We start from the raw sequence: 22,773 nt of genomic DNA, 5'->3' as shown, positions 1-22,773 counted from the left end.
TTACACAGTCCTATTTAACATCTGAAATGCTGGGCATTATTTTTACATTCTCATAAATAAATGCTAATCCCAATATTTAAAATCAGAAATCAGAAGTGATTATTTACTTGGATTACCTTGAGCATACATTTTAAAACAGAAACTGTTTCATTCAGAGTTAAAAACAAACAAAAAAAGCTTCTGTGAACGAACTCGGACCCTCGGGAAGCCGCGGGCTTGGTGAACGCTTTTGACCGCACACTTTTATGGCCGGTGCGCAGCAAACTTCGTCGTGTTTCACTCAACTTGCCAACAGCTAAATCAGTGACACGGGCATTCAGCGTGTTTGACAAATAGGTGGAGATACGCGGGACATATTCACACGTACCAATAAACGATGACAGGAAGTTCAGGATGCCGTAAAAGTAAATTCTTGAGTTGAGCCCAGGTTTCACATAACGCCAGTTTCATAAGGCACTTACGCCGCCAAAGGAGCAGTGCCCCTGAAAATAGCACACGGGGGACACATCATTTAAATAAATGTGTTTCTTTGCCCGAACAGAAGTTCAGATGTGCTCAATTATCATTAATTTTGTTCTTTTATTTCCTTTGCGGGAGCGAATGGAGAAGTCGTGCTCTTTGAGGTTTTGCGAGCTGCCCTCGGCAGGCGGAGGTGACCGGCGATTCTTCGCCCGGTGGCGTTCGGGTTAGGGGGGCGGGGGAGAGTGCGAGCGTGTGTACATTTGTGAAGATGTGCCGTCCCTTCTGGAAAAAGTGGAAACTTAGGTGGAAAACTCAGCGCAAATGTGGGCGGGCCCTAGAAAGCATGCTATCCGCCCAGAACCCTCAGAACAGGTGTCCCAGGAACGAGGCCAGATCTGTGCAACAGACGACAGAAGATTCTACAAACCCCAGTTACCGAGTTCGTTTTTGATTACATCCCTAAAAAGCAAAGCCCTGGTCTCCACCCGCGCGCTTACGCGCGTGGATAGATGCAGAGACCCGGCGGCCCTGGCCCTCTGCGGAGTTTGCTGGGCTGTGCGAGATCTGGAAGGTGTGCGTGGAGAGGGCCTGATGCCCCAGGTTTAGGGTAGAGTCCTGGGGGAGCGCGCTGGGCGGGGGTGGCCCGGAAAGGCGGAGAGGGGCGCGCGAACCAGAGGGCGCACAGGACGGGCGGTCGCGCCGCGCCCGCTGTGATTAGCTCCGGCGGCGCGCCCCGGAGGCGGACTCTCTCTTAACCCTCGCTGTCTCCCCCTCCCTCTTCCTTTTTAAAGGACGCCGTGGAGGCAGAGCTGTCAGCAGCCGGGAGGCCGTTTGTACTTGGCCGCGGCCGGGCGGACTCCAGCTCCCGTGACAGACAGGGGCGGGGGCAGGGGGGCCGCCTGTCCCGGGGCTCCGCACGAGGGCATCTCCCATTCTCCTGCCTTCGGGCTCCGCTCTGGACCCGGCAGCGGACGCAGGTCGGGGTGCTGCGCGGCCCGGGAGTTGCCAGACCCGGGCGCGATGGCTCCCGTGAGGAGTGGGGCGGGAGGTGGCCGAGGGCTGGGCGCGCCCCTCGCGCCGGGAGCGTTATGAGCCGGGCAAAGGGCCGCTGCAGCAGCTCCAGCCTCAGCCTCGGCCGGCGCCGTCCGCCGGCCCTTGCTCGCCCGCCCCCGCGCACCATGCCGACCCCCGGCCTGTGGAGCCCGCCGCGCAGCCCCTTCCTCCTCTCTGGCCCCCGCTAACCCTCGCGGGAGTGGTCTTGGCCGCCGGGGCAGCCGCCCAGGCCGCGCCCCGGGGGGGAGGCGGAACCGCGGGGCGTCCGGAGCCCCGGCTCAGCCCTTCGCTCTCCAGCCGCGTGCCCCTCCCGGCCGCCCAGCGAGTCCGCGGCGATGGGGGCGCTGCTGGCGCTCTGCCTCCTCTTGGGCTGGCTGCGCGGGGGTCCGGCGGACGCCCAGCAGTCCGGAGAGTACTGCCACGGCTGGGTGGACGTGCAGGGCAACTACCACGAGGGCTTCCAGTGCCCGGAGGACTTCGACACGCTGGACGCCACCATCTGCTGCGGCTCCTGCGCGCTACGCTATTGCTGCGCCGCGGCCGACGCCAGGCTGGAGCAGGGCGGCTGCACCAATGACCGCGGCGAGCTGGAGCACCCCGGCATCACGGCGCGTGAGTGCGGGCCCACGGGGGGCAGACCCCGCCCGGCCGCCCGGGCTGCCGCGTGTGCCGGCCGGTGTGCGCGCGGACAGGCGCGCCAGACTTTCCCGGGTCTGCGCAAAGGGGAGGCTGGAGGTGGGAGGATCAAGGGAGGAGTGGGTGGTCGCGTTTCAGGTCGGGCCCTATTCCTTTGCAGTCCCGATTCCCGCCACAAGCGGTTTCCGCGGGTCTACCCAAGAGAAAATTTTCGAGGGACAGTGAGGACCGCGGGGCTTGCATCCGGTGACCCCGGGGAAGAGAGCGGGAGCCTCGGGCGCTCGCGACATTACAGAGAAGGGCTGTAGGGGCAGCGCAAGGCAGGACTTGGGTTTTAATGGACGGTGAGGGTGCCCCAGCGCGCGCCTTGGGCGCTCCGGGAGCTTTGAGAAGTGCCCATGGCGCAGGGAACGCAACTCTTGGGGCGCACTTATCTGTAGCCCCACGGGCGTAAGGAACTTCAGACACCTTTTTTTTTTTTTTTTGGTGGCCTTTTGGTAGTGTTTCTAAGACGCTGCCCTATTCTCCCGACTTCCTTTCATTTCTCTGCATCGAATTACCCTCTCCGGCCCACCCCCTATTGTCACGCTTTTCAGAAATGCCCAGGTCCTCTAGCTGGAGATTTAGAAACCGGGGTCGCAGGGGCTTCTCCGCCCCCTATTCTCACATCGGAAAACGCGGGTCAAATTTCCACTCACTTCAGAGCGGAATAAATCACGACCCCAGCAGAGAGATTTTACACCTTAAAAAAGAAAAAAAAAAAAAAAAAAAAAAGAAAAAAGCTTTCCACCTGAATCGGAACTTCAGGGCAACCCTTTAGAGCTCCAGGCGATGGTTTTATGGCCGAGAAACCGGAGGAGCGGGCGGAGCTAAGGGCCGCGACACCCCAGAACTCCGGAGCGGAGGTCTGAGGCCGGCAAAAGACGGTCCCCGGGAAAGGCGGGGAGAGGCTGGAGAGATCACTGATGGCGCTGGAGTCCCCGTCCCCCTGAGACTGACAACCCAGAGGAAAGGGGGCCCTGCCCTTCCTTAGAACTCCATTAGACTTCCAAGGAATTTAACTTTGGAGGGCAAAATACCAATCTGCAGGACTGGGGAAGAGGTTTCTGGGGAAAAGATGTTCAGTGGAAAGGAGAGAACTCTAGGCTGGCCTGGCCTGTTAGGAAAATACAAAGTCTTTCCGAGCTCTGCAGCAGATGAGGCAGTCTCCACTCTCACCAAGGCTGGGTGGGATCTGAGGGAGTCTCAGGACCCGTGGCTCTCTCGCTCGCCAGCTTGTATGTAACCTTGGACAAGTTACTTAACTTCTCTGGGCCTCTTCTCAACTCTACAATGGGCGTATGGCTCTCAGAGGAGTTAGGTTGTGAATTAAAGGAGTGTAAGAATGCTTAGCAAGGTGCTGAGTAAGTAGTTCATCACTTAAGACTTGCCTTCCACAAGGCGCTGGTAAATGGGGCAGAATGGGTGAGCTTACACCCAGGAGCCCCACAGATCTTGGGGTGGATAGTTACCTGTCGCTCACGGCCTGGGTGACTTTGGGAAAGTCAACAACTCTCCAATGTGCTTCCACACCTGGAAAATAGAGCGTATCACGCCCACCTCACCAGGTCTCCATGAATCCGACAATAAATACGAAAGAGCCAGGCACACAGTAGGGCCTGTCAATGCAGGCTTGCTTTCATCTACCTCTAAGCCAGGGGTTTGCATCCAAGTGTGGCTCTATCAGGCAGGGGACACACCTGGAGGATTGCCCCGGGGGTGCCTCTGGGGTAGGAAATTTTATGTCTGCCTTGTAGAGAGAGAAGGAAACTGGGGTTAACTCTGAGGGGTGCTCTTCCAGAAAGTCTGGGCCACTAACACCAAGAACTGCATCACGATCTACCTAAGGTTCAGCCTGACCTTCCCAGAATTTGGGTGGGAATCGGGAGGCAGAAACATGGCAGCTGGAGGAGGCATCCCAAATTGTTTCTGGAAAGAAGTATCCAGAGGTGACAATTTGTGATGCAGTAGGAGACACAGTTAATTGGGGCCCACTATGGATTTCTTTATCCTGTTCTTTCTGTAGTCTTGTAAATTCCTGGGGGTTTCATTTAAAAGGCCCGGCTCTCTTTGCTTAGATTGGAGATTCTTGGATAGGAGATGGATTTTCAGCCTTAGAGCCCTTAAGCGCCCCACCGTGATAAAACTACTAAAACCCAGATTGAAAACCAGTGTTATAGTAACCCCCCAAACTCATCCTTTCCCTCTCTCCAGTGCGTGAACGTGAGGATAGATTCTGTTCCGATTTCCAGATGTGCAGTATGATGGCTAATTGCTAACAGAGTCTACAGTATCAGTTTGCTTCCTCCCTGCTAGGAGCAAGAATATTCCATCATCACAGTTTGCACTTCAGAGGTTACCAGTAACAAGCTCTGAGAAGCTGGGCTGACAAGGGTGGTAATGTGGACCTCCCACCTCCCGCCCCTAAGCAGCCCAGAGTTTGGGAGACTCTAGTCCCAGCATCTGTGCCTGTCTGTTTTTGCCTTTTAGAGCCCGTCTATGTTCCCTTCCTGATCGTTGGCTCCATCTTCATTGCCTTCATCATTCTGGGCTCTTTGGTGGCTGTTTATTGCTGCACCTGCTTGAGACCCAAGGAGCCCTCGCAGCAGCCAATCCGCTTCTCGCTCCGCAGCTATCAGACGGAGACCCTGCCCATGATCCTGACCTCCACGAACCTCAGGGCTCCTTCCAGGCAGTCCAGCACGGCCACCAGCTCCAGCTCCACAGGGGGCTCCATCCGAAGGTTCTCCTTTGCCAGGGCAGAGCCAGGCTGCCTGATGCCCTCACCACCCCCGCCTTACACCACAGGCCACCCAATCCACCTGACCCAGCCGTCCGGTTTCCTGGTGTCACCCCAGTACTTTGCTTACCCACTCCAGCAGGAGCCACCACTGCCTGGGAAGAGCTGTCCAGACTTCAGTTCCAGTTGACAGGCCATGGCTACAGATCCACCGTGTAGTGCAATGGCAGACCCACGGACGCTGCTGCCACGGCCACCAGGATTTCTGAGGAAATTTCCCTTGAACCCAGCAATGTCATGGAGGAAAGTGCAAGGAAAATACAGCACCTTCTAATCTTGAGTTCCTGGCTCCAGTCGCAGAATGGCTGTTAGAGAATTGCTTTCTGGTTTTGAAAACATGGTGACTATTACATTTCAATTTATGTTACTTTTATTCAAAATAGGCAGCAGTCCGACTTTAAAGTTACAAATTGGCTGAAGATGTTTTATTGGACAACTCAGCTATCCTGCTTAGAAAAGGCCTACGTGTTCTTTTTTCATTATAAGTTGTTTAGTGAGTGATAATACAAATATATATATAAATAAACAAAGAAATATACCTGATTGTAATTATTGAAGGTTCACTTAAAAATTAATTGCTAAGTAAACTGAGGGGACAGTGAACAACCTATTTATAATTTGGGGAGCAACTTAACCGTGAATAATATTAGCAACATGAGAACAGTTACTTTTTAAATTAACAGCTAAATTTTGTTTAAAATATAAGAGCGTCTTGAGAATACAAGATTTCAATAACCACATGAGAAGTTTAACATTTTAAATATTTACTTAGATATTCATTGTAACAGAGATCTTATGTAAAAGCATTTCCCCCACCCACCCGAGGGAGTATTTATTGCAGACTTTTTGTTCAGCAACATTTAGTGTTTAAATGAAAGTTGGACAGTTGGTTCTTAAAACATTTATTTGTAAAATGACTTATGTACAAATGTAAAGATTTGTAATTTAATGTATTTACCACATTGACGGTACTGATTAGTAGTCGCACTGTAATTTTTTATGTTAATAATAAGTGTGGAGTTCAAAGTCCAGCTTTGGCTATAATCATCTAATATTATGTATCTCAAGTGCCACTGAATTCCATGTCTGATGACTAAATATTTGGGCGTATATCCTGCTGGATTAGAATAAATAAAATGCTTTATGTTTTCGTGAAATCTCTTTGAAAGTTTAGATCAAAGTGCTTCATTTTATCGTCTTAATGATACTCTTTGCTATTCAATAAAAGGAAATGTCTTTGCTTAACACTTCATAATTTGAAATGAAAAAAATCCTACACTGATTTTGAATTACGTTAGAAAGCTATTTTCTGCAGCGGGACTCCTGAAAGCAGCCAAGGAAGTGAGTTTTTATGGAGATATCAGCCTGTGGGCTTCAGCCCTCGGATGTGTTATTTGCATAGATTAAAAAATTGGGACATTTCTCATAAGAATCTGATTTTTGGCTTCTCGTGGAAGGAAAAGGATGTGGCACTGAGGGTCCTGCTCTGCCAGGGGGTCAGGAGGTCCTTTTCAGAGAGGAGAGTTGCCTTTCGCCAGCCTCCTGCCCGGTCTCCCCGACCTGGCTCATCTCCTTCAGTTTTGTTGCCTCCTGTCCCCTACGGATGTCCTTTGAAAACCCAGGTTTATATGAATTCATACTATCATCATATGACATCCTCAACAGCTCTTGTCAAATACAGCTACTTAGAGGTGGAATTCTGACCTAAGGAAGGTCACCTGGCCTTGCCCTTTGCTTTCTAGTTGAGGAAACAAGTTGGAAGATACTGTGCCTTTGCCCACTCTGATGGCAGAGGAGCTCTGACTTGTAGTCTCCTGCTTTCAACTAACAGTGGCCTGACTTCCAGGTATCCCAGGTTAGCCCCAATAATTCAGGAATAAAGGGAAGGCAGGAAGGGAGAGAGGGAAGGAGGGAGGGAGGAAGGAGGGAAGGAGGGAAGGGGAGAGGAAGGGAGAGAGGGAGGGAGGGAAAGAAGGCAGGAAGGGAGGGCGGGAGGGAAGTAGGGAGGGAGGGAGGGAGAAAAGGCTGAATGTAAAAGGATAAACATTTGTGAGAAGTTCTGGAACTCACTCCTATGTTACTAGGCTGGCTTTATTTATGTTTGTTACATTCTGCTCCTTTGATATTTTAAAGTTAATCTTTACTGGGCTTTTATGACCCAAACACTATTCTAAATATTTACATGTACTAACTCATTTTATCTGTAAACAATGGACAGGGAGGTATTATAATTCCTATTTTATAGATTTGGAAACCGAGGCATGCAGGAGTGTAGTAACTAGCCCAGGGTCCCACAGCTAGTCAGTCCTGGAGCTGTATGCATAACCATATTCAAACAGCAAGGGAACAGGTTCACTACACTGGCAACTCACACCCCAGAGGCGCCCTGCTGTTAATGTGATGTTTTTTCCAAATGAAGCAAAGTTTGATCTTCTTTTGATTTGCACAGTAGTTTCATATCTGGAAAATTCAGTGTATATTAAGGCAGTGGGGAAAACACTTTTTCAGTACGATGGGATTAGGTTTTTCCACAGAAAGGAATGGAGGGACATTTCAAAGTCATGCCACTGGACGTCAAGTCTTTGTTGGGTGGACTGTCCCATGCATTGTAGGATCTCTGAAAAACAGAAGTTCCATATTTTGAAAGGTAGTTATGCAAATAATGGGTAACATTTATTAAGCACCATGTGTGTGCTGTATGACATGTATCACTTAATCTTCACAAACCATAAGTCGGGACTATTATCACACCTGTTTTGCAGCTAAAGAAAGCAAAGCAGAAAGGTTGAACACTGTGCCCAAGGTCAACAATAATAGAGCCAGGATTTGAACCCAGGCAGTCTGCTTTGAAACTCTACATTAACTTTATGGCATGTACCTAGAAGGCCTAATTTTCTCAGGAAAAAAATATCCAACCTACTTTTCAGAAAATCTATTTGGGGAGGAGTGATGGACTGTAATACTGTACATACCCTGCAGATAGAGGGGTTTGTAACCATCAATAGGATTGGTGCTACATTATGAGAACATAGACTAATACACAGCACAAGTAGAAACACTAGAGGACAAACATTTCTCCCTTTATACCTGAGACACCTGAGAGAGCAGAGGGTGATTTAGATGGATTTTGGAGTCAGAGTGTCTGGGTTAGTTTCCTGGGTCTGTTACCCATAAGCTGAGTGACTTTGGGCAACTTACTTTACGTCACTGTGTCTCAGTTTTCTCATTTGTAAAAGGAAGATGTTGATGGTACCCTATTGCTGAGGGTTGTCTTGACGCATCAGAAGTCAGAAGCACTCTCAAATCACTTGTATTCTAGAGGGGAGGGAGCTGTGTAGTAAGTCCACGATACACAATAGAAAGCAGATGAAATATCCCAGCATATAAATGCAGGACTGAGTTCTGTGGGAGGGCAGATCCAACGCTGATTGGAGTGCAGGGGACAGAGAAAATGGCCCGACGGTTTGATAGAGTTAGTCCCTGGTAATCCACGGCCTCCTTTGATACCTGGCCAACTTCTCCTTATTAACTGCGACAGAACACCCTCCCACCCTGCACTCATGGCCTGTGGATTTATTTTATCATCTGCTTTAGAAAAATGTATTCAATAAGTTTGCTTTAAAATGGTTATTCACTCCAAAGCCAACACATTGTATTTTTAATTGTCCAAATGCATAGGTGTTCCCTCTTATTTTCCCACCTGTTTATTTTTCATTGATGTTATTCTTAGCTATTCCTCATGGTGGAGAATTTGCCAGATTGACTTAAATCTATAGGAAATTTTCTCTCTAAAACCAGATAACCAAAAAGTTTCCTGAAAATATATACAATCACAATTAGGAGTATGATACATTTCACTGGGTCCAGATCAGTTTACCTGTGCATAACCTAAAAAGCTTATTTAGTATATGTTCAGGAAAAATAAGGATTTACTTACTTAACTAAGGGAACAAACTGTCACGTATTTTTATATGTATAACACTTTCAAAATTGCAATTAAACAGTTATTAATGAAATTATTCTGACAGAGAATTTTTTATTTGAATTGCTGGTTATATAGTTTGTACTTGAAATAAAGACTGAATGGTAAAAAATATTTCATTTTCCAACAATTTTTATTAGCTTTTTAGTGAAATGATCCAGGTTAGGAAGATCTTTCTTCACTAAAATGAGTGGCTCTGTATTACTGAAATGGAAGGTTTAGGTCTGAGATGCCATAAGCCCATAAAAACAAACTATAAATGGGGATGACGCATTGAATTTATGGGAATGTATTTCAAGTTTGCTGTTTCCTTATGGTGGTATTAGATGACAGTGCTTATTTTAAGGGGGATGGAGTTGAATGTGAAAATATTTGACATAATTCACAGGTAACTTTTCTGAACATTGTTTTGCTGTGGTTTTGCATGGGGGGGACCCACACTCAATCGTTGCCCTTGGAAAGGCGGTGGGAAGGAAAGGAAGTCGGGCCCCAGACAGCAAAGCACACACTGCCCCTTGCTCTTATGAAACCAGAGGCTGCTCACATTGCTTCCCCAGCGCTTGCTTGTGAACTAATCCTGTTCTAGCAGTTTTCCAAATTGCATTTTCAGTTCCTTTTACCAAACGATGGTTATTTTTGATTAAGCTCTTGTCCACATTTCCAATGTTTCCTGTATTTTTGTCTCACGTGGCAATTTTAGTATCTTCTGGTTACTTCCTTCAAATTTTATTGGCTAAATGTGGCCACTTTCTCACATACTTAAAAAATTTCGGTGGGTTTAGAAAACTTAAGACATTCATGCCATGTGAAAGGAAGGAGCCGTGAATTAGCTGTTGACTTAGAGGCCGATTTAAATCTGTAATGAGGACAATCCTGGGAGGCTTTTCTGACTGAAGAATCAAAATATGGTAATTTTATTTTAAAAATTGTTTTTTTGATACTTAATTATCAAAACTACCAGCTCATACAAAACTAGAGTTAATATACCCCACTTTATGTTGGGCTGAATGGGATTACAATGCAGGGATATTTTGTATATCACTGGGGTTGTAAACAAAATGTTAATATTGTTATTAAACAGATACACCTTCTCAGACTAAGAGCAGATTTGAGGGTTTTATAAAGCAATATAGTTTCTAAAACTAGCAATTAAATCTTGAACAATTTTCTTTATGTAATGGTAAAGTTTATTTCATTTTTAACAACAGAGGACAAAATGTTTAAAATTTGCCGTTTAAAACATGCACATTCACAAAAGGCCAATGACACATAACACTGCATAGAATTGAATATTACTCGACTTTAATAACTATTTATAAAACACAGTGCATTGAACATCGAGATAAACACACCTGAGAAAACTACTATAATCACAGATTCAATACTCTCCACTCATGCAGCTTCACAATTTCTACAGCAGTTTCAGCAGGAATGGTTTTTCATGGAGCTGAAAATACTATTTTATCTTTAATGCAAACTGCAATTTTCCATAGTAGCTGCCTTCCAAGGCTGCTTTTTTTAGCCTAATAAACTTGAAAATGTGAAAAATGAAGCTTCAAGTAGTAAAACAAGCAACAAACAGTATTTACTGCATTTATGGCTTCTAGTCTAGAACCATGAAACATAAAAATATATATTTTTAAATATTCTGCTCACATCTTTGCAAGAGCAGATTTACCTATGGAAAGCTGCTGTTAATTCAAAGTAAGCAAGTATGCAATCTAGCTTTTTTTTTTTCCTACTTAAGGGAGATTTATTTGCTGAGAAGTTTTGTGAGCTTTATTAAGAAAAGTTCTTAGAGGCAAGCTAAACAAAAGTTTCAATTAAATTAGTTCATATTTGTTTGTAAAATAATTTACTTACTAAAAAAAAGTTGTGTGGAGGACCAATTAATTTGTACACCGAATATGAAATTCCAGGTAGGCCATGAGAGACTTTTATAAGGCAGAAATAAACATCAAGATTTACAGCAATAGCCATGCAATAGCCTAGGCCACTTTACATATTAATTCATGCAAACCATAAACCTATCAAAAACACAGCTGCTCTCATATAGAAAATAAATCAAGACGAAAAATGGAAAACATTTATTTCCTTTCCTTCAAAATTTAACTTACATTCCATTTTAATAGCTGTTGAAGGCTAATTAAAATGCAGCAAAGTATAACAGTTTCACAAGTGACTTCAGTTACTTTAACGTGAGAAAAATCAGACTATGGTCTCTTTAAGAGGCATTATAGAAATGTTGATCATTAAAAAGCATTTATTAGGCACCGAACTGCATGGTGTTACATTAAATAATTTACAAAAAAGAATTCCATAGGCCTGGTTCATATGATGTGAATAGGGTGGGAATTTTCTCAATGAATTTTGTACATAATTACAGATTTATTTGGTAATGTAAGTTTTAGAACCAGGAAACATCAAAGGGCAAACTGCACAAAAATAAACACCAATGATTATTTAGCTTTGTAATAACGATGACATTGTTATAAATAAAAAATTGTGAATATGCAATCTAGTACTTTCAGAATGGCATTCGTTTCCTGAAAGAATATTTAAATGACAGATTACAAGTGATGTACCGTGCACACAATGCAGAACAAACTATCACGTGACTTTCATACTGGATATTTAGAATGCAGAATTGCAAAATTAAAATATAAAATGTTATGACCAGAATAAATGTTGATTTCTTGAATTCATTTTTTCCCCTGAAAATTAAGAGGAATCGCTGAGTCCATTCAATGACCATACAATTCATGTAAATGGCTAATACTGAATAGAACACACGTTCACCTGACTTCATTAGAAAAAGCTTTCCATTAACTTTGCCACGTTGCTGAAGCAGGCTCACATCAGACAGAGTGGTGTGTGGGAGGGTAGGCAGCACATATGTCATTTAAAATTTACTACATTCCTGAGAAACACCATTTTCCTGCTAATAATTTCTACTATATAGCATCTTTCTGGGTGGGAGACACCAATATATTTTTATTTGAGTATGTAAAACATTTAGAAAGTTCATGCTCAATATCACTGTGTACTAGTTAACATTAAAGAAGCAACCTCCAGCTTTTCAGGGTGAAATGAATGAGGATTTTCTTCAGTAAGTAGTATTTTCCGAATTGTAAACATTGTAAAGCAACGGTGTTAGCACTTGCCGGAGTTCCTACAAGGGACTTTTTAATCGAAGAGTGTCCCTTATTTCAGAAAATACATGTTAAAAGTCACCTCAACTGTTTATTTTAATCTTGGTAAAACTCTGTTACTTCCCCCCACCACCCAAGGTTAAAGAATCAGAGGGTTTTTCTCTAATTAACACTACAAAGTCACTGCAATTGCAATGTTATCTTTTAAGTTTTACCAAGGTGGTCACTCCTTGCTGCCTACTCCCAACTCCCACCCAAGAAGCTAAGAGACTGACTTAATGTTGATAATTCAAAAATAGATCCATGGGACCAAAAGGCATAAATTAGTCATGTTTCAGATCATGATCTTCCACATGATTAACCATGAGTCTTCCACTCATGTTGAAGGGCTCCACAGAAACGATTCATGTTTCAGGATAAAAATAAAGCATTTCGTTTAAGCCAGGAAATTCAATTCCATTAAACTCATCACATTTTGATATTAAAATTTTGGAGAAGGATGTCACCTATGAGGTGAGGGGAAATGGAAGCAGCCCTTTTCTGGAACTGCTATGAAGTGTTCCTCTAGGGGGATGTAGTTTATTCTTCTTCTTTTTTAAAAATCCTTATTCGTTGTACTTGATTTTTGTTTTTCATTTTTTGTGGTTTGACCTCAACTCTCATCATGGAGGCCCAGAAAAGCTGCTCCGAATAGCCATTCAGTAGACAAAGACTGTGAAATCTGAATTTCGAACATGATCTTAGACCCTTACGCCTGTGATCTTGTTAGATGTTTGAATTTATGATTTTCTTAATCTGATCTCCAAATGGGAAGGGTCTAGGGAGTGAAGTATGTCAACTCCTTGCCCCCTTTAAGTTCAAATTATGTATGTTATAACCTCTCTTATGTGTAGAAAATGTGGGAGGCATACAGGTAACTAAATAGCTAAAAATACAGAGAAGGAAATAATATATAGCTGAATTTTAAATCTAGGTTGAGAAAAAGGACAAAAAAGATGTGAATTATTAAACTCAAGGAGTGATTTGAAAATCTCCTCTCTTCTCAATTGTAGTTGACTTATTTTTTTTAAGAGGAAGTTGTACCTATTTTGCTGGTAAGTCCACTTAAAGGCAAACAGGCTTTTGAATACAAGGCAAAAAGTTTGCTTCAATCTCTGAGGTGTATCTGAAAGCTAGAATTCTTTTTATTTCCACATGAAAGCATTATGTTAAAAATAGTGTAGAAAACTGGTTGTGGTTTTTAAACAGCCCCTTCACCATTTATTGTTGGTGGCAAAATAAGCATTTTCAGATGTCTTGGAAATGCTGAAAATAATTAAACTCAACACACATTTTAAAGCATATTAACAAAAATCTACTCATGATGAACTTTTCTTTGTAAAGTTATAGGCTTGAGTAAAATAGGTGTTTTTAAAATGGGTAAAAGGTACTACGTATTTGTCCCAATTAGCAGTGTGTGACTAATTTTGGGAGCTGCTTGACTAGTGAACTGTGAAGTCATTCTCAGTCTTAAGTACAGGGCAGTCACCATAACACTGGGCGTGCCATTGAAGACAGCAGGCATCTCGAGTGGGCACTAACAGGGAAAACCAAAACACAGGACAAAAGCTGAGTCTACGGATATTACAAAGGCCCATGCATTTATCCAACATGGTATTCCAAACACCTTGACAGAAGCATTGGAAACCTCACATAAATATGTAAGCATATTTTTCTTAAAAGAGAAAACTCGAAGACAAAATGACATCACTCAATCTACAGCAGAAGCCAGGTTGTTAGAAAAATCTAAATGATGATGAAACCTCATTAGAAAGGATGGAGACATAAATACAGTTTTAAAAATCAGTATCATAAAGACAGTCACATACCACGTGTGCACTGCAACTTGAACAAATAGACAAGACGAACGAGAAAGAAGCATTTGTAAGGCTAAAGGTGCAACATCACAGATTTTAGTAGCAAATGCCTTGAAATACTTGTTTTTGCAAATCACTCTTAGATTTGTAAAGTCAGGCATGCAGATCTTACAGCAGAACTAGAGGTAAACCTTCTCTTAAATTTCTGGGCAAATGACTACTGAATGACAAATACATTTATTAAACTTCTTTGGCAAACATTTATCAAGACAATTTTTGACACAAACACTTATTATTATTAATGTCTTGTTTAGAAATTTTGCTCAGCGAGTCGCTTCCTTAAGAAGGCTGGTTTTTTTCAGCATATTCTGAAATCTAAAATGGATATCAAGGAGTCCCTTTAACTTACTACCATTTTAGAGATTTGTAAAGGTCGGTTGCCTTGTGGTATATCCAACACACTGATAGTTAGTTGCAGCCCCAGAGTAACAGCGTAAGAATACTGACCTATTCTCAGTTTAAGAAAACACTCTGGCAAGATACAAGGTCATTTTCCATTTCTGTTTACAAAGACTTAGTAAATACTTTAGAAAATCTGAAAGAGATGGTGTTACAGTATAGTTGCACAGTGCTTATGTCTATAATATACATGAATCTGAACGTCAGTCAATGAGATGAGTTCAGATCCATTTCCCCTCCTTGGACCAGACTGGAATTGGTCAGCAGATTCTGGTGAAGACCTGGGAGCTCCCCTTAGAGACGTGGCAGAACTGGCCTCTCACCCCTCCCCGCCCCCTGTCACCACTCTTCGGGTCTCTGCTTTGTGGTATCATACGCTCTAATCACTTCAGACTGTGAGACGATTCCATTTTCATCTTGAGAGAAAGCATACCCGTCTGTAAGTTAAAGATAAAATAGAAATGGTCATCTTGAAGTCGCTGGAAATCTCTGTTATTCTGAGTGTTGAGTGCTCATTTCCTAACTTGGGGAACTAATGCATCCCTCCCACCTTTAAAAGCATGAAGACACTAGTTTTTAATGTCTGTAAAAGGTACAGACTCAACTACAAAATGAAGAGTGAGATGATGGTAGCTTAGATTCTAGGAGCTGTGCTCCCTAGATGAACAGACACTCTCGGCCCCCCTCAATTCTCCCTTCAGCATCTCAAGTCCAGCCCCTCTAATGTCTGCTTCCTGACTAGCAGAGGGGTGGGGAATGCAGTCAAGTGGGTGCGTGTATTCCATATAGATCAGGCGGATGAGAGGGAAGGAAGAATAAAAGCAAAGAAGAGGAGGAGATAAACACACACAACTTGGAATAGTGGAAACGCGCTCTCCTTCCCTCAGAAGACATTATTCTGGGCTCTCAGCATCTACAAATAAACTCACTCATGCCCCAGCCTGGTCCAAGGGGGCTTGGGGATAAGAAATGACCTCCAAGGGAATCACACCTTTAGAAAAGGCCTCTTGAAGTATAAAGAGCAAAAGCATTAAACATGAGTATATATAAATGAAAATAAATTACATGTGGAAATAACATGAGAAACAAATGATATATTACTAACACACATACATTTACCACAGGGCTTTATATATTATATTCTTTTTTAGATCCTTGAAATGTTAAGAGGGCGTGATACCTAATAATTTCTTACAACTCTAAATATTCATAAATATTTTTGAAGGGGAAAATACATGTTTCATTGTGCGATGTTTCACATACCTGTCATTGTGTATGAAAGCTGAAAAGGCTCTTGCAAAGTTATTCAAGTAGGAAAGATAACAATACACAGTGAGCTTTTAAGAGTTAAGATTTATTTCACTGGTTCTTTTTAAGACTTAAGGAAACAAGGGGCATGCGGGAATATTTTTCTTGAAGTGAAAGCAGCAAGATTTTCAAATGCTCTATCTCTTTTGCTGAAAGTGAGATGGCCGTGGTCAAAGGATTCTTTAAACATTTGTTATTTACATAACATGTTGCAAACGTGCAAAACTTGTTTTAGGTGTTAACTGTAAATAGTTAAATATCTCTAAAGTCAAAATACTGCTCTCAGATCCTATGAGGTAATGGCAGAGGATGTATTTAAAAAACAGAACTCAAATACTTACGGAGCAGGTTTTGTTGCAATGATTCTGATGGGTACAAGTTCACGTGGTTCTTCTTAAAGACATTCTTGAGCAGTTGCGCCCTCTCCGTGAGGCTGCAGAACAGGTGCAAACGTGTGAAATGAATTATCAACTTGGCGGAGAACCCAGAGTGCCCACAGGACCACCAGAGAGAGTCAGACTGACACAAAAGATTGCTTGAGAAATCCGGAGTCTAGTGATTATTTCAACCCCATTTTCTCAGACAGCAAAGGAGGTTTCAAGTATTGCATATTTCTGAGGCCATTTTTTTCCCCCCTGACAGCTAAGGAGAGTTTTGTCCCTAGTAGTCCAGTCAAAAGATTTCCCCACCCCCAGTTATATTTAAGTCAAATACAGACACAGAACCTGCACAACATAATTAATAAAAAATACAAATTCTACCAGTAGTGTTAGTGGTTTCTAAAGTCTTGGAATTTAGACTTACTAAATATAGCAAGCATGGCATTTTAGGATTCAAAAAATTAACCATTAGTATACCTTTTTCCTACTTTGCACATATTCTGGTGTAAAATAATTTTTCTTAGTTATACAGAAAAATCTGAAAAATTATGCAAAGAAGAAATTTCACAGACTTTTTAATTAGAAAAATTCCATTACCACTCTAATATGGTATGAAATATGTTCCTTAATTTCATTTTAAAATAAAAAAACTGTTTTCAGAAAATAATTTACTAGGTAAAGTGACAAGGAAAAACATGTTTTTTCAATAAACGTTTAGAAGAATCTTCTCTGCAGAAACAAACCCATGTAATTATGTAACTTTTAAAAGCAGAATCCAAGAAATAATGCATCTGTTTTTCTCCCCTGCACACAGAAGTGTTTCACACAGTAGGGAGTCAAATACTTGTCAGATAAATGAATTTGAGTAATAATTCCAAAGTGCACTTTTAAACATCACCAATCCTCCCAATCATGCCATTTCTCCATTCGTTGATTTATAAAACTTTGCTTTGATATCAAACACATAACAAGCATGAAGAGCTAATAAATAATCCACATGTGTTGCAGCAAATGTTTATGCAATTTTGTTTTAATCACTGGAATTGACTCAGTGGACAAATTTCCATCTTTTAGTTTCCCCACTTTTAAGCTTTAGTTAAACTGCTGTAAGTTATGTTAGTTCTGTATTTTGCCAATTTTTTTAGACCCTGAAAGGGAACAATATTTATCATATGCAAAAAAAAGATCATCTGCAAAATGAACTCACTGTAATTACAAAAACATTTAGGCTTTTGCTGAAATAAAATATTTAGAAATGTTGACATTTGTAGTAGTCTTACACACATTTTTAAAAGTCTAGGGGTGTTAACTGCTATTTATTAGACATATTTTATTGTCATTGGGAATTAAGGCAAGAAAGCTAATTAATCTTAAAACTCCAGTGGTTTTGCAAAAACTTGTAAAACTTGTTTTTGTTAGTGAAATAAACAGATATGGGGAATGAGAAAGAGCCATTTTTACAGAGTGACTTTTCTTACTCTGCTCTTAAAATGATCTACCGTTACAGACCCGGGGACTCATAGGGACACTAAAATATGTAACCGCTTTGAGGAAGTCGGCAGCTTTAGCAGCAGGTGGTCTGATGTTGTTAGCAGAGCATCGTGGATGGGGTGCTTGGCAAGTCTCTGGTGTTTAAAACTGAAATGACTACAGAAGACTAGAGGACGGCAATGTATCATGATAGAGCTTCTTCTTCCCAAAATACATTTTCCAGGTTTCTGGCTGGCCTTCCTGAATGCATGATACTTTAATACTACAACATGATACTTTAATATTACAATTATGGAAGCGATAAGAAGGCAGATGTGAGAATTGCCCCTTTCATATTATGGCAACCTAAATATATGAGATAATGTAATTTTGTTTTGTAATGGTTCATATAAGGCTATTTTATCACTCAGCTGTTACATCAAGTTAATGTCTAGTGTTAAAAAAAAAAATCAGTAAGAAAGTCTCTTTCTGGGGAAAGAAGCACACTACTGTGGAAAGAGCCTGGGCTTTGCAGTCTTACTTTGGTTTAATTCTGAGTCTGTTACTTATTAGCTGGATCACCTTAGGCAACCTTTCTTGGACATCTCATGGAGAACAGGAGGACAGTTCCTAACCTCAGGCTGACGGAGGATTCAGAGAGTTGTATAGCTTCAACCACAGTTACTGGTACTCAGGAACCACTCAACACGTAGAAGCACTAGTTCTTCCCACCCTGACCATCCCCCAGATCCCAAGGAATTTATTATTTAAAAAAAACCCAACTAGAACAGAGATCATCACGAAACAAAAGATACTCTGTGAGGATCATTTCTGATGCCTTGGTTTATATTCAACATTACCTCAACAGAAGTCTATTGCTGAACATGAGTTTTAACTTATAATGCCCCTCACTCCACTTCCTTAGGAAAACTACTAGGTTTTTGTTTCTTGTTTTGCTTTTTGCCTTAGCTACGTCGGACCTCTTGATGGAGCAAAAACTCCCTCCTCAGAATATAAATGCCGTTCATGGGAGGGTGCTTAATAAATAATAACTGATGATGATTTGTATTTCTCTAGTCCTATCCCACTTTTGGAGAACGACTCCTCATTTCAAAGTTATGCAGTTTCTGTGCCATCAATGTTTATGGGTACTGATATCACTATCAAGCCACATTATAAAATATACTGGTAACATGTTAACAATAATAGACATGTTAAAAGTTTAGTTTTTGTTGAACAGTTTAACACAGTGTGAGAAGAAAAGAAGACTCTAGGATGCCTTCTAACTAAAACCACATCTTATTCACAACTCTTGTTCAGTAGTTTTACTCAATTTGTAGGGTCTTTCATGTACATACCAAGCTATGTAAATTTTCGATTTATTTAATGCAATCACACAACTACCACTTACGTTATTTCCAAGCCTGTTAAAACGCTGCAACTTAGATATTTGGTGAGGTGAGGTGGAAATATACCACGTTTTAAAATAAAATTTCATTTAGAAATAAAAAAAAAAAAAAAAAGGTAAAAACTCATTTACTGTCCTGGAACATGTTGTCTTAAGGTATTTTCAGTTATCTTTGAAGAGTGGTCAATTTGCATTTGTTTTTTTATTGGGTTGCCAAGCTATTTTCATTCATTCATGAAATGTTTTAGTGCATAGCATACGACAGCTGTCCACTAGGCAGTGGTGGTGGGGAGATGAACAATGAATATAAGAAGCCTAACTAATCTCTGCTCTGGAGGAGGTATTTCATCGTTCTGTCACTTTTCTTTACAAATGTTGGATGGAACCCTTATCACAGGGATGAGAGTAGGCTGGGGGAAAACATTTGCTATGTCCTCCTATCCTAATCACCTCCCCACCCCGCCCCCGCCTCAAAGAAATTTACGTAATCCTGATATAAAACCCAGGTGAAAATGGAAAAATATAGTTTCTTTTCTATTAGTTCTGGGGCAATGTTAAAATTGCTTTTCAGGGGCTTCCCTGGTGGCGCAGTGGTTGAGAGTCTGCTTGCCAGTGCGGGGGACACGGGTTCGAGCCCTGGTCTGGGAAGATCCCACGTGCCGTGGAGCAACTAGGCCCGTGCACCACAACTACTGAGCCTGCGCGTCTGGAGCCTGTGCTCCGCAACAAGAGAGGCCGCGATGGTGAGAGGCCCGCGCACCGCGATGAAGAGTGGTCCCCGCTTGCCATAACTAGAGAAAGCCCTCGCACAGAAACGAAGACCCAACACAGCCAAAAATAAGTAAATAAAAATTAAAAAAAAAATTGCTTTTCATTAAGATAAACAATACAGAGAAAAGCTGGGAGAGAACACCATCACCACCCCCATGACCAAATGATCTGACATCCATACTTCCCTACTGTCTTTTTTAAAGCTAAGGCTGTGGGCCAAACAGTGGTGATGGACAAATTAATAAGGCCTGACCTGAAGATCCTGGGCTAAAATTCTATTTAGTAACGGCTGATGATGATATGCTGGCTAATGTCTACAGTTAGATACAAAAAATTATGAGACTCATTATTCATACTGCCTTACTATCAGATGCATTGCTTCACACACACGTGAAAGATATCCAGTAATAACTGCCCTGTCTCTAATGAGCCCAGTGTCCACAACCCCTTATTTTAAATCTTTGGGATTTTGAATTCACATTTTGTTTTGTTTTGTTTTAGAAAAAATAATATGTTACACACAATGTGTAGATGTAATACTCCCAAGTGGGATCTTAGAGGCCCATATTCCAAAAATTAATATTTCTGCTATAAAATACAGGAATATTACATTGTAGAAAAATAAACACAATCAACATCCTTATATTTATAGTGCAAATTGTTTTGATTTTTCCAGCAAATTTTGCTATAAGCCTATGGAAAAAAATTGAATTTCAAAGCTTTTTGGACTTTGGGAATGTAGATGCTTCAGCTCCCTAGTGTTGGAGCATGTCCACATAAAGTAACAGCAAAGAACAGGATTTCACAGCTTAAAGTCATTTTCTTAACACAAAAAAATAAGCCATGGCTACACAGTATTAGGAATAAGGTTTGGCTTTATTCTCCCAATTTTTTAGACTTAAACTGATTTCTACCATAACCCATGGCTCGAAAACAATATACTTAAATGATGAAACATACCTTTTTCCTCAAAATTTCAATGTAAGATTAAAATATATCTAATTTGCTGGATAATATGATAAGTGGCATACTATTTCTATAAAAAGGACTAATTCTTTTAACCAAGGTGTTTCAATTTTTGAAAATGAGTACAGATGAGAAATAAATTCTTATAAATACTAATCTGGATACAGTGCTTGCAAGTAAGTTATAGTTTCTCTGACACTGTTTCATTTTACATCTAGTTTGACTTCACAGTAGTGCCTAGCGAAGATTAAAAAAATTGGGATGATCAACCCGCAAGATCCTTCTTAAGAACTGCATCATTCTATGACAAAAAAAGTAAACAGTCATTACGCTGTGTGTTACTAGTTTGGGAAGTGTAACCTATATATTTCTATGTTCTTGTTATCACATTTTAATTTAATTACCCACAGGTCAACCCCACTACTCAACTATCCTTTCACCCACCCTTTCATTCGTTCATTCATTCATTCCTTAGTTAACTCTCTTGGCCATACATTCATCCACTCAACAAATATTGGCTGAGTGCTACTATGCTCCTGGCTCTGTGGCCGGTTCTGGGTTGCAGTTAAGACTAGGACAGAGGCCTCTCCTACAAGGAGCTCCATCTAGTAGGGGAGACGAACAAGCACAGGGCGAACAAATACACTGTATCATAATGCAGTAAACGTAAAAACAGAAGAACAAACAAGATACAGAGATAGCAAAATAAGAATTGATTTTATCTGTGAAAAGCTGAGGGAATTGCATTTGGACTGGGTTTTGAAAGCTAGGAATTGGATTACCCAGTCTGTAAGAGGGTACCAGCTCTAGACAAGGAACAGCATGTGCGGAGACCAGGAGGCGTAAAATAACGTGGTGTTTTGGCACTCAGGGAAGCCTGGTATCACTAGAATACACAGAAATCACTATTTCTTCCTCTTTGAAAAATGCAGATGAAATTAGCTAGTTTTCTGAAATTTGACATGAGTCTCATTCTCCAAGGTTTCTGAAAGAGTTCTATTAATAAAATCAATCTGACAATTTCTAAACTGCCTTAGAATGTAGTTTGGTGTGAAGACTTTTCCAACTAGTTGCTACTTTTCCCCTTTCACAGATCTTTTTCTCCCCCTTCCTCTAGCTACCATTTAGCAGGGAGACACCATGCCGCACTGACCATCGCCATCCTTCTCTTCACCGATAGGCAGCAATGGCAACACAGGGTCCCTACTGTACTAGGGGTTTTTGTCTGGGGTATTCAGCTAACATCTAACTTAGTCCTGAGTCCTTAAGAAAAGCTGAACAGCTATTTTAGGCAAATGAGCTGAGCAGCAGCAGGAAATTTATCAGATGCATTTTCTTGGAGAAGCTGGTTGTCATTTATGGCGGAATTCACTTCTTTCCTTGTAGGTTCTCTGACTTATTTAATGTAAGGGACTACACACATCACAGACTCAGGTCTTTAGGACCCAGAGGTCAGAGGTCATCACATGGAACCCTCAGCCTGACTTATGAATTGTTGAAGTCACCGATATACTATAAACGATGGAAAACCAGTATCACATGGAGGGGCTTAATGTAGGTTTTATTAACACACAAATAGAAATTTACTAAGGGTAGTAACAGTGCTATCAGTAGACTTTCCCTAATAATTGTGAATAAATATTTTTGTTCACAATTTTGTGAGCTAGAACTCTTACCACATCCTTTTTACAGCTAGAGTGAAAGAGGGAAAAAACATTTACTGAGGAACTATTTATGAAAGGCAATAGAAAAGATGTTGACTCGGAGGTGAAGGGAAGAGATGAGGAGAAGGTGGAGGGAGGAGTTACACCTGTAACCCCAAAGGTAGCAGCCCATCAGGTACACGGGGACGCCGACTTGGAGAGGCTACAAACTGTCATGTTAGTGGCAGGCTATTCTTGCTGCCATCCTACGTTCTTGAAAAGCAGCAGCAGGAGGCAGAATGGTGCGTGGTTAGCAACAGGGTTTCTAGAATCAAGTGACATGGGCTCAAGGCCCAGCGTGGTCACTTCTGACCTTGAGAACCTGGTC

General features: G+C 41.8%; 2 protein-coding genes across 5 annotated transcripts in view; one reads left to right on the top strand and one right to left on the bottom strand.

Moving 5' to 3' along the window:
* The first annotated feature begins 1,322 nt into the window (after positions 1-1,322).
* SHISA3 (shisa family member 3) lies at positions 1,323-6,147 on the top strand. The gene is made up of 2 exons (XM_059924132.1): positions 1,323-2,127; positions 4,681-6,147. Exons 1-2 carry the CDS (start codon positions 1,851-1,853, stop codon positions 5,118-5,120), a joined length of 717 nt encoding a protein of 238 aa, XP_059780115.1. The 5' UTR covers positions 1,323-1,850; the 3' UTR covers positions 5,121-6,147.
* A 4,059-nt stretch (positions 6,148-10,206) lies between these two features.
* The window catches only part of ATP8A1 (ATPase phospholipid transporting 8A1), a 239,586-nt gene continuing 227,019 nt past the window's right edge, over positions 10,207-22,773 (bottom strand). For all 4 annotated transcript variants that reach the window (XM_059923073.1, XM_059923074.1, XM_059923072.1 and 1 more), the window contains 2 exons: positions 16,089-16,180; positions 10,207-14,876 (listed from right to left, as the gene is read on the bottom strand). In XM_059923073.1, the coding sequence (XP_059779056.1) occupies positions 14,779-14,876; positions 16,089-16,180 (190 nt within the window). In that variant the 3' untranslated portion in view covers positions 10,207-14,778. The remainder of the gene's footprint in view (positions 14,877-16,088; positions 16,181-22,773) is intronic.

Source organism: Balaenoptera ricei, chromosome 5, assembly GCF_028023285.1.
Source record: "Balaenoptera ricei isolate mBalRic1 chromosome 5, mBalRic1.hap2, whole genome shotgun sequence".
In the NCBI taxonomy this organism is placed as follows: Eukaryota; Metazoa; Chordata; class Mammalia; order Artiodactyla; family Balaenopteridae; genus Balaenoptera; species Balaenoptera ricei.
The sequence above is the reverse complement of the archived record's forward strand: the minus strand, read 5'-3'. Positions and strand labels throughout refer to the sequence as shown.

What these genes read in the sequence shown, in the direction of transcription:
- SHISA3 (XM_059924132.1), top strand. Translation starts at nt 1,851, where the DNA reads ATGGGGGCGCTGCTGGCGCTCTGCCTCCTCTTGGGCTGGCTGCGCGGG. An exon ending in GCACCCCGGCATCACGGCGC is followed by an intron (nt 2,128 to 4,680) that starts GTGAGTGCGGGC and finishes TTTGCCTTTTAG; the next exon opens with AGCCCGTCTATGTTCCCTTC.